The sequence below is a fragment of the Opisthocomus hoazin genome, chromosome 5 (assembly GCF_030867145.1).
Source record: "Opisthocomus hoazin isolate bOpiHoa1 chromosome 5, bOpiHoa1.hap1, whole genome shotgun sequence".
Classification (NCBI taxonomy): Eukaryota; Metazoa; Chordata; class Aves; order Opisthocomiformes; family Opisthocomidae; genus Opisthocomus; species Opisthocomus hoazin.
In genome coordinates, this window is record NC_134418.1 from 64834701 (window position 1) to 64848923 (window position 14223).

Genomic DNA, 14223 nt, shown 5'->3' on the forward strand with positions numbered 1-14223 from the left:
AATGGTGCACTCTGCCTTCCTCCCCTCCTACGCTCCTGCTGCCCTCTGTTAGCAAGGCAGAACAGATCTTCCACAGGTCACTCTCCACTTTGTGCCTGTAAGAGCCACATTTAACACTGAAGAAAACTTTTCTCCAGCAGCAAAGTACTATCTGGACGCATTTACTCTCCCATGGTTTGGCAGAGACATTTTTCTTACCCTCTGAATCTTACACCTCTGTGGGCAGTTTTTCAGCAGAGCATCCCTGATGCCCAGTCTGGCCTGGCAGACACCTAAAGCAAGAATGTGGGGTGCTCATACAGCATCTGTACAGAGACACAGACAGACGGCAGGGTCATCCTTGCTGGGTCTGAAAGCAGCCTGGCCTGCTTGGTCTTCCTACGTTTTTGCTCATCACCTCCCCGAGTTCAGGCTCTCGCGTCTCAGCTGTGCCTCTGATCGCACTGTTGTCTGGTGCTCAGTTAGCAACAGAGCCTCACTCTCTGATTAAGCAGGGTCATGAGCTAACCATGCGTTGAAACCTGAACTCAACGACCTTCAACACATGAACAGCCTGAAGAGTGAACTTTTTCAGCCCATCACCAGCCCTGCTCTGGAAGCTGGACAAGGCTGGGGACAACTCTGGCAGCCCATACTCCCCAGCAAGGACCCTCTTGGCAAGGATGAGAATGGGAAGAGAGCGGCAGACTCTCACCTGTGCTTTTCTTGGGGTGGTGGATCTACCTTTAAAAAAACTTCAAAAAAGTTTTGACCCTGTTCTGCCAGGGTGTGGGTACAGAGAGCTCACATCCTGCCTTTTCCACTGCTTCCAGGGCTTGCACTGTAGTGAGCTCTAGATGAGGCTGCTGTGACGGCAGTGATTCCACAGAGCTGCTCCCCTCTAGGACAGCATCGCTGGGCCAGGGGGAGATGGTGCATGGCAAAGGGAGTTGGATATGGACCGGGCAACACCTGCCCCCTCCCCTTTACAGAGCTGCCCACGGAGCACATGAACCTCCAAACACGCCAGCCGAGATCAGCGTGACATCCCAGCTTAATTATCTCTGCCAAGAGGTGGCACAGACAGCCCTAAGGACACAGAGGTTTGGGAACCTTAGAGCAAAGGTTGAGGGAGGGGGCAGGATGCCAGAAGCACTCTAAGAAATCTTTGTATATTAAACAGCAAGGGCACAATCACACCTGTCACCGAGGACTTTTTAAATGCAGTAATTCCAATGTCTGTATCCTCTAGCAAGTAACATCTGGGCATTAGGAGAGAAACACAAGAGCTCTTCTGGCCCTTCTAATACTTGCACATCTCCTCGGCTCCCCCAGATGTCACCAGGCTTGGCTTGGACTTCCTTATCTCTCAAACAGAAACTGTTGTCACATGGGGTTTTCGGGGTTTTCGGCCACAAAACTGTTACAGGAAATGGCTGGCTGCAGTTGTCTCACTCAAGAGTTTAGACCAGTGCTCAGACACGAAAGCAGACCTGGCGAAGCCACCCGAATCACCTGGGGATGTGCTGGGGCAAGGGGAGGGGCAAACAGCTTTTAAAAACATATTTCCCCCCCCTACAACCACAAAAGCAATCAAATAGCCTTTTAAAAAGATAACTGTGTTGTGTGTTGGATTAAAAGAACAGTAGTAACAAAAAAAATATTTGAAGCATTTTTAATGGTGCTTAATAGCAGTTAGTAACAAAGAATTTGGGGAGAAAAGGGAGTGGCAAATGGTTGCCAAGAAAGCGAAGCCCTTTGCCTCACGCTACTTCTCGTGGCATAAGCGCTGTCAGGCAGGGGATTACATGCAGGGTTTTCTCTCTTACCTACATCTCACATGGGTACTTTCCCTCCCCCTCAGCCAGTGCTGTTTCGTTGCCCAGGACCCAAGCACTCCTGCTGCAGAGCAGCTCTTAGCTGCCTTTGGGCAGATCTGCCACTGCTGGAAGAATCCCACCACAAAGACAACGCCAGAAGGGCCACTGGGCACAACCAGCAGCGGGTGACAGCCAGCGCAAGCTCCCCTGAACCACAGGGGAGGGAAACATCAGACCTGCAAGAAACAGCACGCAGTACCCTTTTGCCAGGTGTATGCAGATCCCATACTCCTCTGTGGAGTTGAGGGGAGCAGCTCCATGACTTGGTGGAAGAGCCTGCACCCCACTATGTCAGCATGCTCGGTTTTGTGATGGGGGAGGAATGTAAGAAACCAAAAGCTTTACCTTACACAGCTGCTGGGGAAAGCAGAACACCCTGGAAGGACGGTTCATCTTTTGAAAGCGAGAGACTCAGAAATAGCCACAGTCAGAAGGTGCTCAGTTTTATTTCTGTATAGAGCAAAGGCTGAGGTCACTCTCTGCAAGGCTTTGTAGCAAGATGGGAAGTACTGCCTGCACAGTTCCTCAGGTGAGCCCACACCAAGACTCTGCTCCCCCCCCCCCCCCCCCCTTCCCAGCTTTCCTTCTTATCTGTAAGTGGCAAAAGCCACCCAACTCAGTAGCTGATTGTTTGAAATGCAGCACCTTCAGGGCATCACCAAGACCTGGTCTTTGTGGTCACAGCCAGGTCAAGCCCTGAAACTAGACCTGGCTGGTGTTTACACCAGAGTTGTTCCCTTTCTGCAAAAGGCCAAGTTCCTTGCCAGTGCTTCTTATTGCAGTGACTACAGGAACAACTAGTTTGAAATGCAAAGGGGTCTAAATTCCACTTGATCCTGGTGTTAGAAAAGAGCCTGACCCTCTTAGGGCAACACATCTCCTAGCACCCATCACACACCAGTATCCAGGCAGAGCAAAAGCATTGGTCCCATATTAGCCAGGTGGGGTGTAAGGACTGAGACCAACCTGAAATAAATGCAGAAAAGCCCTGAAAAGGCTGTTCCTGGCTCTGCAAGCAGCGGAAGAGTGAAGAGCAGCTCAGGAACACAGCACTTAATGGAGAAACTTCAGAGCACCGAGACAAGAGCCCAGCTGCTCTCCTCCTTCCCCTGGCTGCAGGGGCTCTGGAAGCATTTGTGTTGGCAGGAATATGCAACAGGAACAGGCAGCTCTTTCCCATTTAGGCAGTGACATGTGCAGGAAGATGGTCCCATGTCCAAATGGCCTCCCCAGCCCCAAGGGTGTTTAATAACACAACGGTGAGATACACAGCCAACAGTTTGTTCCACCTTTATTTTAACAATCGGATAAAAACAGAACCATCATTTTAAAAGAGTCATTACAAGGCAATTATAAAGTGCATTTTCCACTTGAATGTTGTGTACAAAAATATCTTTTAAAAACAAACATGCAAGACACCCCCAAGGCACTTTTCAGGCAGAGCGAGGAGGGCCACCCCTCACTTTTATGTTCACATTGGCAACAGAAAAAGGCAAAAGGGAAAAGGCCACAAGTAGTATTTTTAAACCACTATTGGTCAAATAGTCGGTTCCCAGCCTAGCTTTTACTTATGGCATTGCTCTTCTAGCTTATCTTCCAAGTTCCCCTCTAAGCATACCCCATCCACAGCCTGAAAACAAGCAGGCCCCACATGGAGATACCACCATCCGCACCACCCCAGACACACATGCCTTGTTTCAGCCAACAGCTCTCCATAGGCATGACAGCATGCCAGGAGAACACGACTTCTCTACAGTCAGTGTCTTACAGCATTAACAACATACACTACATCAAAAAAGGAAAAAAAAAAAAAAAAAAAAAAATCAGTCTCACTCAGACTTGCTTTAAGTTTAAAACCAGGTTCAAGCTAAGCTAGGCAACAGTCCCTTCAGGAGAGACCAGATGCAGGTTATAAGGACTGACTCAGGAAGCTGCTTGAACTGTGGAACCAAGTCTGATGAGCTCTCAGCAAGCAAGCAGATTTTCCACCTGGACTAAGTGATCAAGCACAGTGATGACATACATTGATGTTGGGTTTTGAAAAAGCAGCAGTTGAAGGCTAGCTATTCTTCCTGCAAGCTCTTCTTGTCCCTTTTGGCATCTGACAGTGATCATAGAATCCCTTCTAGGTTAGGGTAAAACAGCGTGTAAGTATTTTATACAGTAGTCTCCAGAATTAAAAGCTACATTTAAAACGTTAAGTAGTCTAGCCCATTGCTTCTCTCCAGCCCATCCATAGGCTATTATAGGCACCCAAATAAACTATATAAAGCTTATGCACTAGAAAAAAGCAAGATTCTTTTGACCTCTATTTTCTACAAACTATTCAGCACTCTCCCTTTGAGTTGAAGGATTAAGTTATTCTGCTCAACTAGCACGCACAAAGCATTGTGAGGCTTTTTGGCACTGCACAAGCTGGCCACCTCACCTCAGCACAGCCTAGAAGACAAGCCACCTCTTTGGAGATAGGGATGGCTCACATCAGTCATTTGTTTCATATCCAGGAGTGGGATCAGGATAACCCCACATCTCAAACTCCTCAGGGCTAATTCTTCGCACAGGCGGGGTGAGCCATTTCTTATGGACACAGAGATGAAAAGTTTGGGCATTTACAGGTTGAAATGGCAGCTACTGCTACAACAGCGAGGGAAGCCCAGCGTGTTGGTGTTCATCCAGTCATAGCCACAGCATCCTCGCCTGTGAGGAATGCCACACCATGAAGCTGCCAAGCAGTCCATAGCAGAGTAACAAACCATTAGGAGATCTTTTTTAAAAGCAACATCATTTCCAAAGCCTGTTTATCCCAAGCATTGCTGGGAGCACACGTACCACTCCTTTCTCAGTCAAGGCACTTCCACCACAGTAGGTACACAACAGTCACCTTCTTGTAACAGGAAACAGCACAGAGTAGCCATGTGGTCTGTTTGCCTTTATAGCTCCTGCAACACCTGAGCACAGCTTCCTGCACAGGGCTCTGGGCCCCAGCCAGACAAAACCCCATTTTACAGTCCACAGGAGGAAGAACCGCATTTTCAGGGCCCAGCATGGCCATCAGCTGTCTTCAGCTGTTCATTACAGCAAAACAACATCATTGATCACTTGTCATTATAGAAACAGGAAGGTTTTGAAGAAGGCAGTCCAGGCTGTCAACCCACAACCATGTTACAAGCACCACACAGCTACAGCTAATCTCTATTTTTGGTAACACCAAGGGTATAATGAGAGTTTCTCAAGATCAGCTGATAAAACAACTGGTGACTAAGCATATCAATCCTCTCCCACGGGTACATACATCTCGTAATATGGCAGGCTGTAGGGTCACATTTCCTGTGCTCACATTTTCATTTCCAGAACACCCTTTCTGCCTTCAGGAGGAAGGACCTCACACCACAAGGACACATGCAAGGAAAGGACTCCATTCCCTGAAAGCCAACCACTCCACTTCGAGAGGCATGGGCCAGCTTTGCAAGGAGAACCCTGCAGCTGAAGTACAGCTCACTAAAAATTAATACTAGAAGATATTTTGAAAAAAGCCTTTTAACACTAGGCAAGCAACACAAACCAGCCACCACTACATAGCTTGGACAGACAATGTAAGCACTGTAGTGTTTCCCTGGAGACTAGCAGCTTTATAGAAGGAGTAGCAGCACTGAAGAGACACACGAGCAACAGCTCCTGGTCCTTTGAGCATCCAGAGAGCCAGTTCTCAGCTGAGGCAGGGAAGGCAGCCCTTTACGCCAGAGATGCTTCCCTGACTATAAGCCCACCGCCAGCAGAGAACATCTGGTTTTGCTGGGAGGCTTGTGCAGAGCTACATGGAGCTGTACTTCTTCCACTTCTCTGTACACCTCATGTTCAGACCAGCTCCCAGGCCTGCGGACGTGCCAGCAACAGTTAGTCAGTCAGGACTTTGTCCCTGGGTCAATAGTAAGGCCCTAGCTTCTCATAGCCCGAGTAGCTGGGCCACTCTGGAAAGAGGCCATAGGAGCACCGAGGGCTCCCAAACTGGTCAAAGGCACTGCTGAAGTCAGGGCCCTGCGAGGGGGGGATGGCTTCCTGGGCAGACTTCAGTTCTGATCGTATGATCCTGTAATTTGTGCCCCTGTTGCTGTCCCAGTACACCTTCCCATTGCACTCAAAGGAGATGGCAAACTCAATTCTTTCGTGAGATGGAATTCCCTCGGGCAAGCTGATGTCAAAGGAAAATGTGTCCCGATCTGACCCTCCATACGTATCCTTGACATACTGGCATGGGTAATCTACAAAGTTTTTCCAGGTGTCAAATGTCATCCTGATCTTCACAGTCTTTTCAAAAGCAAGGTTCCTCACCTTCACTGTTCCCACAACAGATCGCTCCTTCAGCACACAGTTTTCAAGGCAGACACAGTCTGTCTGGAGGCGGTTTCTGAAGTCCAGGTAGTCCACAGAGGGCTGAACAAAATCCAGGACAAAGCTGTCCCTCTCCACTGTTGTCAGGCTCACGATGTTGTCTATCAGCTCGGTGATGTTGAACGTAATATCCAGTGGATCATCAAACTCTGAGAACACCTTCACCATCGTCAGAGCAAAGCCTCTGCTATCTGCAAACGACACTCTCTTCTTCACTTTGTTGTGTGAAAAGGCGCTTGCTGCCTCGTCTGGTCCATTCAGCACAGCCTTGCTACTCGGCTGGATGCAGGGCCGCAGCGGCTTGCTTGCCTTCGGAGCAATTTTGCAGGCACATTTCTCTCTTCGCAAGTGTGAGGAGCATAGGTATAGCTGCATTGCTACATCCACAGCCATTGCTTGTTTGTGAGGAAAATAGTCTAATACTCTGCAAGATGAGAAGAAGGGTCAGTTGATACTAGCAAAGCATTTGAATATGAGTCTTGTCAGACAAACGCTACACCGCTTCCCCCCAGCCATCCCAAAGAAACTTGTTTCCACCAACCTCACAAGTCCCTCAAGCTTAAAGGCAGGTATTTGCAGTGTGTGATTTACAGACACAGCAAGAAACATGCTACAGCAAAAGTGGTAGGACCAGAACCTGTGGTGCCCTTGAACAAGATCTCTTCCAATTGCTACAGGGACAGAGCCACCATGTGAAGACATACGCAGGCACTGTTTCTAGCAACAGCAAGCTCCAGAGCATTTCTGATCCAAAGCAAAACCCATTGCTCAGTCCTGCCAATGTCCACAAAATCCACAGACTATCAAATTCCAATGCTACATAAAGCAGTATTCCTGCTGCGCTCTCCTCCCTCCAGGAGAGACTCTCCCCAGGGCATCAGATGTTCCTGTAGGGGTGGGAACTCAGTTTGTCACAAGCTGCTGTACGCAACTGACCTCACCTTTCATAAAACCCCAAATGTCTGGTAATTTTATAGGCTAAAAAGCACTCATTTAGTTGAGCTGCATACTTTGCTCATCACTGTCACCCAGAACTGCTCCATCTAAAGCTCCTGCAAGTGGTATTGTAAGAACAGCAACAGCCTAATACAGCAGCAGGGTACAGACTCAGCAGACATTGCTCTGCACTTACAGAGGAGCCGCTTTCTCCCCTCTCCTGCACTTTAAAACAAACACCAGGCACGGCCCAGCAGGTTTTGCCTCCAGCACAGAGTTCACACCTCAAGCCTTCACAGCGCTTGCGCTCAGCCCCTGGGAAACACTCGTATAGCCACAGGGCTCTCTATTCCAGGTCGTCCAGGCCTTTGGAAACAAGTCCTTCCCCCAGAAGGCGCAGGCCATGTGCCCCTCCACCAGCACCCAGCCCGTTCCTCCAGGGATGCAGCACTCTCCCTCTGCCCACCGACTCCAGGGCAGCTCCCACCCAGCACCTTGCCAGATGTAGCCCTGGAGCTGCCTCTGTAGCGGGGCAGCTCCCAAAACATCGGGCCCTTCTCTCCTGCCCTTACACTGGCATTACGCTGGATGCTTTTGGCAGACTCCCGATAAACCACTGGACAGATTTATCACATGCACTCACCTCCCTTCAGTCAACTGCATTGCAGCTGACCTTAAACACAGAGCGTTCCCTTAATAAAAATCTCCTGGCTGGCTGCAGGCCAGGCTCCAAAGCTGCTCCCGCCGCACAGCACGGGGCGAGCCAGCAGTGGTAGCTCCGGCTGCCAAAGCCACGCACAGCCAGCCCTAGTACTTGATCGCTGCCCCGTGCCAAAAAAAAGCAAGAGCTACGCTCTCCGATTCAGTGCTTGAACTCCCCACCCTGCAACGCCAACAGAGCCGCTCTGAGCGGGCTCTCACAGCGTCCATTCAGCAGGGCATCTGTTTATTGAGAGCACACGCTCCCCAGCACGCCCACCACTGAACTCCTGCTGCTCTGCCTCCTCCAGCCGCCTTCCAGCTCCAGGGCAGCTGTACAAGACAGACAGCAGATTCACTGGTCCACTGACACCGTTCTGCTCATCTCTACCTGGTTTTGCCAAGTTTTTATTTGTGCACGCTTTATATCGGTCATATGATTGATTGATTTCCCCTAAGTCAATGCAGCCTCCAGTGCTTCTCTCTTACTTGGGCCAGTTTCATCCGCATTGCATCTTTTTCCCAGGGAGATTTACTCAGCAGAACTCCTGTAACTCCTGAGAAGCCAGGTTTCTTAGTAAGCCTCGGTTGTTCAGTTTTCAGAATGAAGAAGGCATCAAGTACCCAGCCTGACTGGCACTGCCTGGAGCTTCGTGTCAAGCCAAGAACTACAGCAAGAGCTCTTCACACCTACCGCCGGGCTGAGCTCTGCGCTTGTGCCAGCCGCCCTTCTCAGCCCCTCGGACACCCCCGACACACCCCTCCGCGCCCCAGGGCCCGCCGGTGCCCGGCTGACAGCCAGGGGAGGGGCTCCCTCCTGGGGCCGCCGCCAAGGGAGAGCGGGAGGACAGCCCGGGGACCTCAGGCAGCAGGGGCAGCTCCCGGCAGCGAGCGGCTCGACACGGGCAGAGGGGCCGACCCCTTCCCCTCCTCCTCCCAAGAGGCAGCCCAGGCGAGATCCTGCCTCCGGGCACCCTCCCGCAGCTCTGCCCTCACCAGAGGCGGAGGTGACCGCTCACCCCTCCCGCCCCCGTGCCTAGGCAGGAGGAGCCAGCCATTATCTACACCTACACCTCTTAAAACCCCCCGACCGCCTCCATTCTTGCGGGGGGCTCGACGGGCAGCAGCTGCCCAGCCAGGTTTTTTTTCGGGCGAGCTCAGCGCTCAGCCCGGCTCTCCCAGGCGGGAAGCTAACCCCGCAACGACCGCTCCCCGCTGCACACCGGCGCCAAGAGGCGCCGTCCCGCCGGTGCCCCGGGACAGAGCCCCGGCTCACCCGGGGAGCTGCAGCGGCACACAGCGGGTACCCGCGGGAGCCCCGGCGGGGTCATACCTGGTGCACTGCATGAGGCCGGCCCCGTCCCGCAACCCGCCGCCGCCCCGCACCACCGGACCCGGCGCCTTAAGGCCGCCCGCGCGCCCCGCCCCGCCCGGCCAGCCCGCGCCGCAGCCAATGAGCGCCCTCCGGAGGCGGCGGGGGGCCAATAGGCGAAGGGACGGGGCGGGGTCCGCTCCTGGCGGTGGTGGGGGGCTCCGCCGATGGGGAGCGGCGGATGCGGGGTGCGCGGTCGCGGGCGCGCTCGGTCCGGGGGCGGCGGGGCCGGGGCCGGCAGCGCTCGGGGCCTTCGGAGCGCAGGGACCCTCTGCTTCGCGGAGGGACCTTGCTGAGGCAGCCGCTCCGCCGATCCCCGAGCGGGGCTGGCTGCTTTCGGCAGCGGGTACCAGGCCTTGGCTGCTCCCAGCGCCGCTCTGCCCCAGCCCCGGGGCGCGGCGGTGCCTGGGGACGGGCGGGTCGCTCACACCCCCGCGGCTGGTGGTCGTGGCTCCAGGCTGCCGGTCTGCGCTGGCACTGGGCAGAAATCCCCAGAGGATACTCCAAAATCCTCCTTCCGGACAATATTTGTGGTGCGGAGTGGAAAAAGTCACTGAGCGAGTCGGTGCGTGGGCTGAGGGGGGCAGCTCCCCGGGGCTGCTCCCGAGCGCGATGCCCTCGCCCCTGCGAAGGCTGTGCAAGGGGCTGCCGCCCTGGCGGGGCAGCGGCTGTGGGGACAGGCGTCACCTCCGCGGGCCAGCAGCGGCGGCCGTCAGGCCTGCTGCGAGGTGGGGACGGTGCGTCTGCCTTCTCCCCACGGCAGCGGCGGGGACGAGAGCGTTCGCCTCTTTCCGTGCCACATCTGGCCTCTAACCGCACAGCTGCGAGCAGTGCCGCTCGCTCTCGCCTCCCTTGCAGGGCATGAAAGCAGGCCCGAAGTGTCAACATGCGTTTCCAATTCACTGGTGGAAGCACACAGAGCTATTGTTAAAGCCGGCGACTTCCTGCTGGAAGCTGCCATTTCATAAACTCCGTGCTCCGCGAGGAAAAAAGGGTTTTTGTTGAGGGGAAAAAAAACACAGCGTTTTTTGTTTTATAAACCCTGTTTAGACAAAGGCAGCGATGAGATTTAAAGCTGGGGAGAGAGAGCTGAAAGACGTACCCGCTGCAGGAGCCTCGCAGACTTACAGTCATACTTCGTGTGCCGAGGCAGCACGTGCTGCTCAGTGACGGGGTTTACAGCAGGGATGAGGAAAGCCACGTTCAGGTTTGCCCGAGAGCGATGGACAGGGGCCAGATAAGGTGGTCACGGCCCGTGGGCCCTCTCCGCCGCTGCCACCCCTTCTGCGGGCAGGGCCACCGCAGCCTGGCTGAACGTCGCTGATCTTGGGACAGCGAAGAGATTCAGGTGGGAGCCGTGGGTTTAGTGGGATGAGCCCGAAAACCGGGAAGGCTCGACCAGACTCACGCTTGTTGCTTTGCTCTGCCGCAGGCTTCTTCTGCGCGTAGCTGGCTGCTGAGCACCGGCGCGGAGGTGCCGAGGGAGATGTTGGTCAGCCTCTGAGCTGCGTGGGTTTTGGCCAGCCGGCCCCAGAGCCGGGAAAGGAATGCATGCGGGGTGGCTTAGGGCACGTTTCTGGCCCGCGATACGAGCCCTGTTTGCCATGAGCGGGGCAGGGTGTTTCACAACTGCTGCTCAGTGTTTGCCCCCAAAGCAAAGGTAGGTGGAAGTCAGGGCAGGGGTTGTGGCGGGCTGTGGACACAGACTGTTATCTTTGGGGAGCTGAGATAGTGGCTATATTTAGCTCTGTGCTAGGCCCTTGCACAGTGGTCTTTGTGACTTCCCTACAGCTTTCCACCCCTGCCGCCTTGCTGAGGGGTGAGGAAGAGCTTGTTCCCTGGCATACGGAAGAGTCTCCGGGGGTGTTTCTCCCTGGGGGAGCGTTGCAGAACCAGTCCCATCCATGACAGACATCTCTGGAAGGAGGATCCCACTCTCCCATCAGGTTTTATTCCTGGTTCGGCTGGAGGATTTACCTCAGGGCCCTCGGGGACAGGACGTGGTGGCTCCCGCACCCCTGGGGTGCAGCCCCACAGGCTCGCTGTGGGAGGGGAGGCAGAGCTTCCCCACCTCTCTTGTGGGGCAGCCCTCCTTCCCCCACCACAGTCTCTCCAGAGCAACTTCTACCAGCAGGTTTGAGTAGGTCCTTGGGGACTCTTCTTGGTCCTACCACCTCCTCCGGTGCCCTGCTAGAGGCAGGGGTGGATGGAGCATCTTCTTTTCCCTGTCGGGAGCCGGCAGGCTGCTGTGACAGCTCGGCTTTCCAGCAGCCAGGCAGCCGCGATGGGGAAGGGGAGCGGGACCGGGGGGTGTTGTGCAACGTGTCCACACCACGGCAGACTGCGGGGCCAAGGCTCAAGGGCGAGTGTTGTAAACTGGTGGGGCAGCTGATGTAACAGCGCGGCCCAGGGAGCCGCGCTGGGGCTGCCGCCATGGGCCACCCCAGCCCACACCTCATGCCCTCTCCCGAATCAGCAGCCCCCCTCCTGTTACCGTGCTCCCCCCACCACCCTGGCTGCCATCCCTCATTGCTGCTGATGGGCACAGGGGCTCCAGCCCCCACATCCCCACAACTGACTGCAGCCCCAGCCCGGCTGGGAGCACCCGGCGGCACGGCTCTGGGGACGTCTCCATCCCTGGCTTCTGGAAGTCCTTGGGGCGGCGGGGAAGGTGCCATGCTCCCTGTGCTCGCCGCAGCAGCCCGCAGAGGCGGAGGGTGTCCGCCGTGGTGGTGCGTGTGATGCTGTTGCAATCAATGCTGGCGCTTGCCAGGAATTTCCAAATCGGCGGCACTGAGAAACTGCTGCTGCTGCCTTTGAGCCAGGCTGCGATGCTTGCCCCAAGCAGGGGAGGGTTTTCGTTGAGGTCCACCTACCTGTGACAAGGCTGTGAGAATAACTCTGAAGTAATTTCAGTCAGATGTTGCCTCATATTAAAAAGCTAACGGAGAAACTAATTCTGGAGTAATTTTTGTCATTGAGGGCATGTGGTCAGGGAGGAAAGCCTGACTGAAACAGAAGAGGCTATTTTGGGCAGTTCTGGGGCACTGCAGGAGAGTCAGCCAGGCCTGTGCAGAGCCCCAGGAGCGGTGGCAGTCAGCAGCAGGACGTGCCATCCTCCAGAAAGGACGTATCAGTGGCTGAGCTGGGTGTCTGTCTGGCTGTCAGTCCTCCCTCATCCCTTCTAGACGTACCGGTGGGTTTCAGCCACAATTGATGGGCGAGTGGGAAGCTTACAGACCCCTTTTAGGTTTTGAACCAACAACTGGCAGGCAGAGACCCAGTGAGCATCCTCGCTGAGCAAAAGCAAAGTGGGACTTGGCTGCAGTGGCCTGCTGGCCAGTCAGTGTGCTGGGGCTGGTTTTGGAGCCATGGAAGAAACTGGGATAACAAAAGCGGGAGAGAGGGACAACATGACAGAAATCTGTAGGAAACACAGCTGCTCTCGCTCGGTGGTTCACCATCAACTTAGCCTTTGCCACAAGTGCGTGCTGAGGCCTGACGTGTTGCTTCAGAGCTCATTGTGGTCCCAGGCCCCTGTCCAGCTCCTGTAGGGTCACAACAAACACAGCTCCAGGAAAGAAAAGACTTGAGAAGTCCTGTTGGGTGATGAGATTCCCCTCTTTTATTTTGATAGGTCTCGAACTCCTGTGGCCGTCCCAGGAAATTAAGCAAAGAGCATACAACATGCCCCAGTATCAAAGGAAATCCCGCTCGGTTAAGGGTCTGCACTGTGCTTTGGGGAGCTGTGCTCCAAGGCAGAGGCCCTGCTGCTTCTCCTGGCTCTGTCTGGAAATGAGGAGTTACTTCAATGCATTGGCTGCAGGCCTGAGGTAGGATATTTACCTTGGCACAGCTCCCTTTGGATCTCGCAAGTGCTCAGTGTCAAGCACCCCAAGGAATGTGTACTCTGCCCTGCCGAAGACCACGGCACCTTCCCTTCCAGCCAAATGAGCACAGAGATTCATCGAATCATAGAATCATTAAGGTTTGAAAAGACCTCTAAGATCATCAAGTCCAACTGTCAACCCATCAAAGAGAAGATAGTGTGGGGCCAGATGCAAAGCCTGGCCTGGCACTGTGTGTTGTAGAAAAAGAAAGGGTATTGTGAAACTATGGTTCTTAATAATAAAGACATCCAGCAAGAGACACCATGAAAATCCTTGCAAAAAAAGGAGGTTATAGGGGAAGGAATGAACACAAATCCGTTGTTACAAGTGGCTTAAGGAAAGATGCTGCCCGCAGAGAAAAAGGGAATGGGCTTCCAGTGAAGGAAGAGCCCACAGGGCAGCACAACGAGACAAAATGACGGTAGAGCAACCAGATGACAGGCAGGTGGGAACAACAAAGAGGTAAGTCCTTGGCCGGGTGTACAACACGCTTGGCAAAAATGTTACAGAGGTGCTAAAGTGAGGCACTGTGTCCAGGGTACCAGGTTAAAACAACCTCTGCTCCAGAGACTGGGACCCAAGAGCAGGTGAGTCCCTCCAAGCAGAGAAGGGTACCTGCTGCTTTGGCAACGTCTATGATGTTCTCTTCAGAGAGCTGCTCCGTGACCTTTCCTTCACGCAGTCTACAGATTTCATTCCCATCAGTGAAGTCCTGGAAAAATCATCGCAAAAGAAAGGAGGTTGGTTGTCTGCCCCAAGACTGCACAAAGCAGTGCAACAACTGTGTGCCCATCCTTACATTTTTTTTCTTGAGAGCATTCCTTCCCCTAGTGAATGTGCACTGTGGAGGTGTCTCTCTTGACCTCCCAGAAATTTTCTTTGTTATGCTTTGGTTGATGCAGAGAAACGTGGTAGCTTTCCATCTCTCTGCTGTTTGCTTGAACCTGGGAGTACCTGGTTGTGCAGATATGATGTGTAAAAAAATAAAAAATAAAAAAAAATTGTCTGTGAGCAGTACATGCGCTCCTACCTGAAGGGAAAAAGGAGCATTAGGACCCAGCCTGGACTAGAACCTCAA

At 53.8% G+C, this 14223-nt stretch overlaps 1 protein-coding gene across 2 annotated transcripts; it reads right to left on the bottom strand.

The window, feature by feature from the left end:
- Positions 1-3137: 3137 nt before the first annotated feature.
- PPP1R3B (protein phosphatase 1 regulatory subunit 3B) lies at positions 3138-10650 on the bottom strand. 2 transcript variants are annotated; one of them, XM_075421547.1, is made up of 2 exons: positions 10384-10650; positions 3138-6672 (listed from the first exon to the last, which is right to left on the bottom strand). In XM_075421547.1, the coding sequence occupies exon 2, from the start codon at positions 6639-6641 to the stop codon at positions 5781-5783; it is 861 nt and encodes a 286-aa protein (XP_075277662.1). In that variant the 5' UTR covers positions 6642-6672; positions 10384-10650; the 3' UTR covers positions 3138-5780. The 2 variants fall into 2 exon arrangements, with proteins under 2 accessions (XP_075277662.1, XP_075277661.1); XM_075421546.1 differs by lacking the exon at positions 10384-10650 and adding an exon at positions 9217-9249.
- Between the last annotated feature and the right edge of the window lie 3573 nt (positions 10651-14223).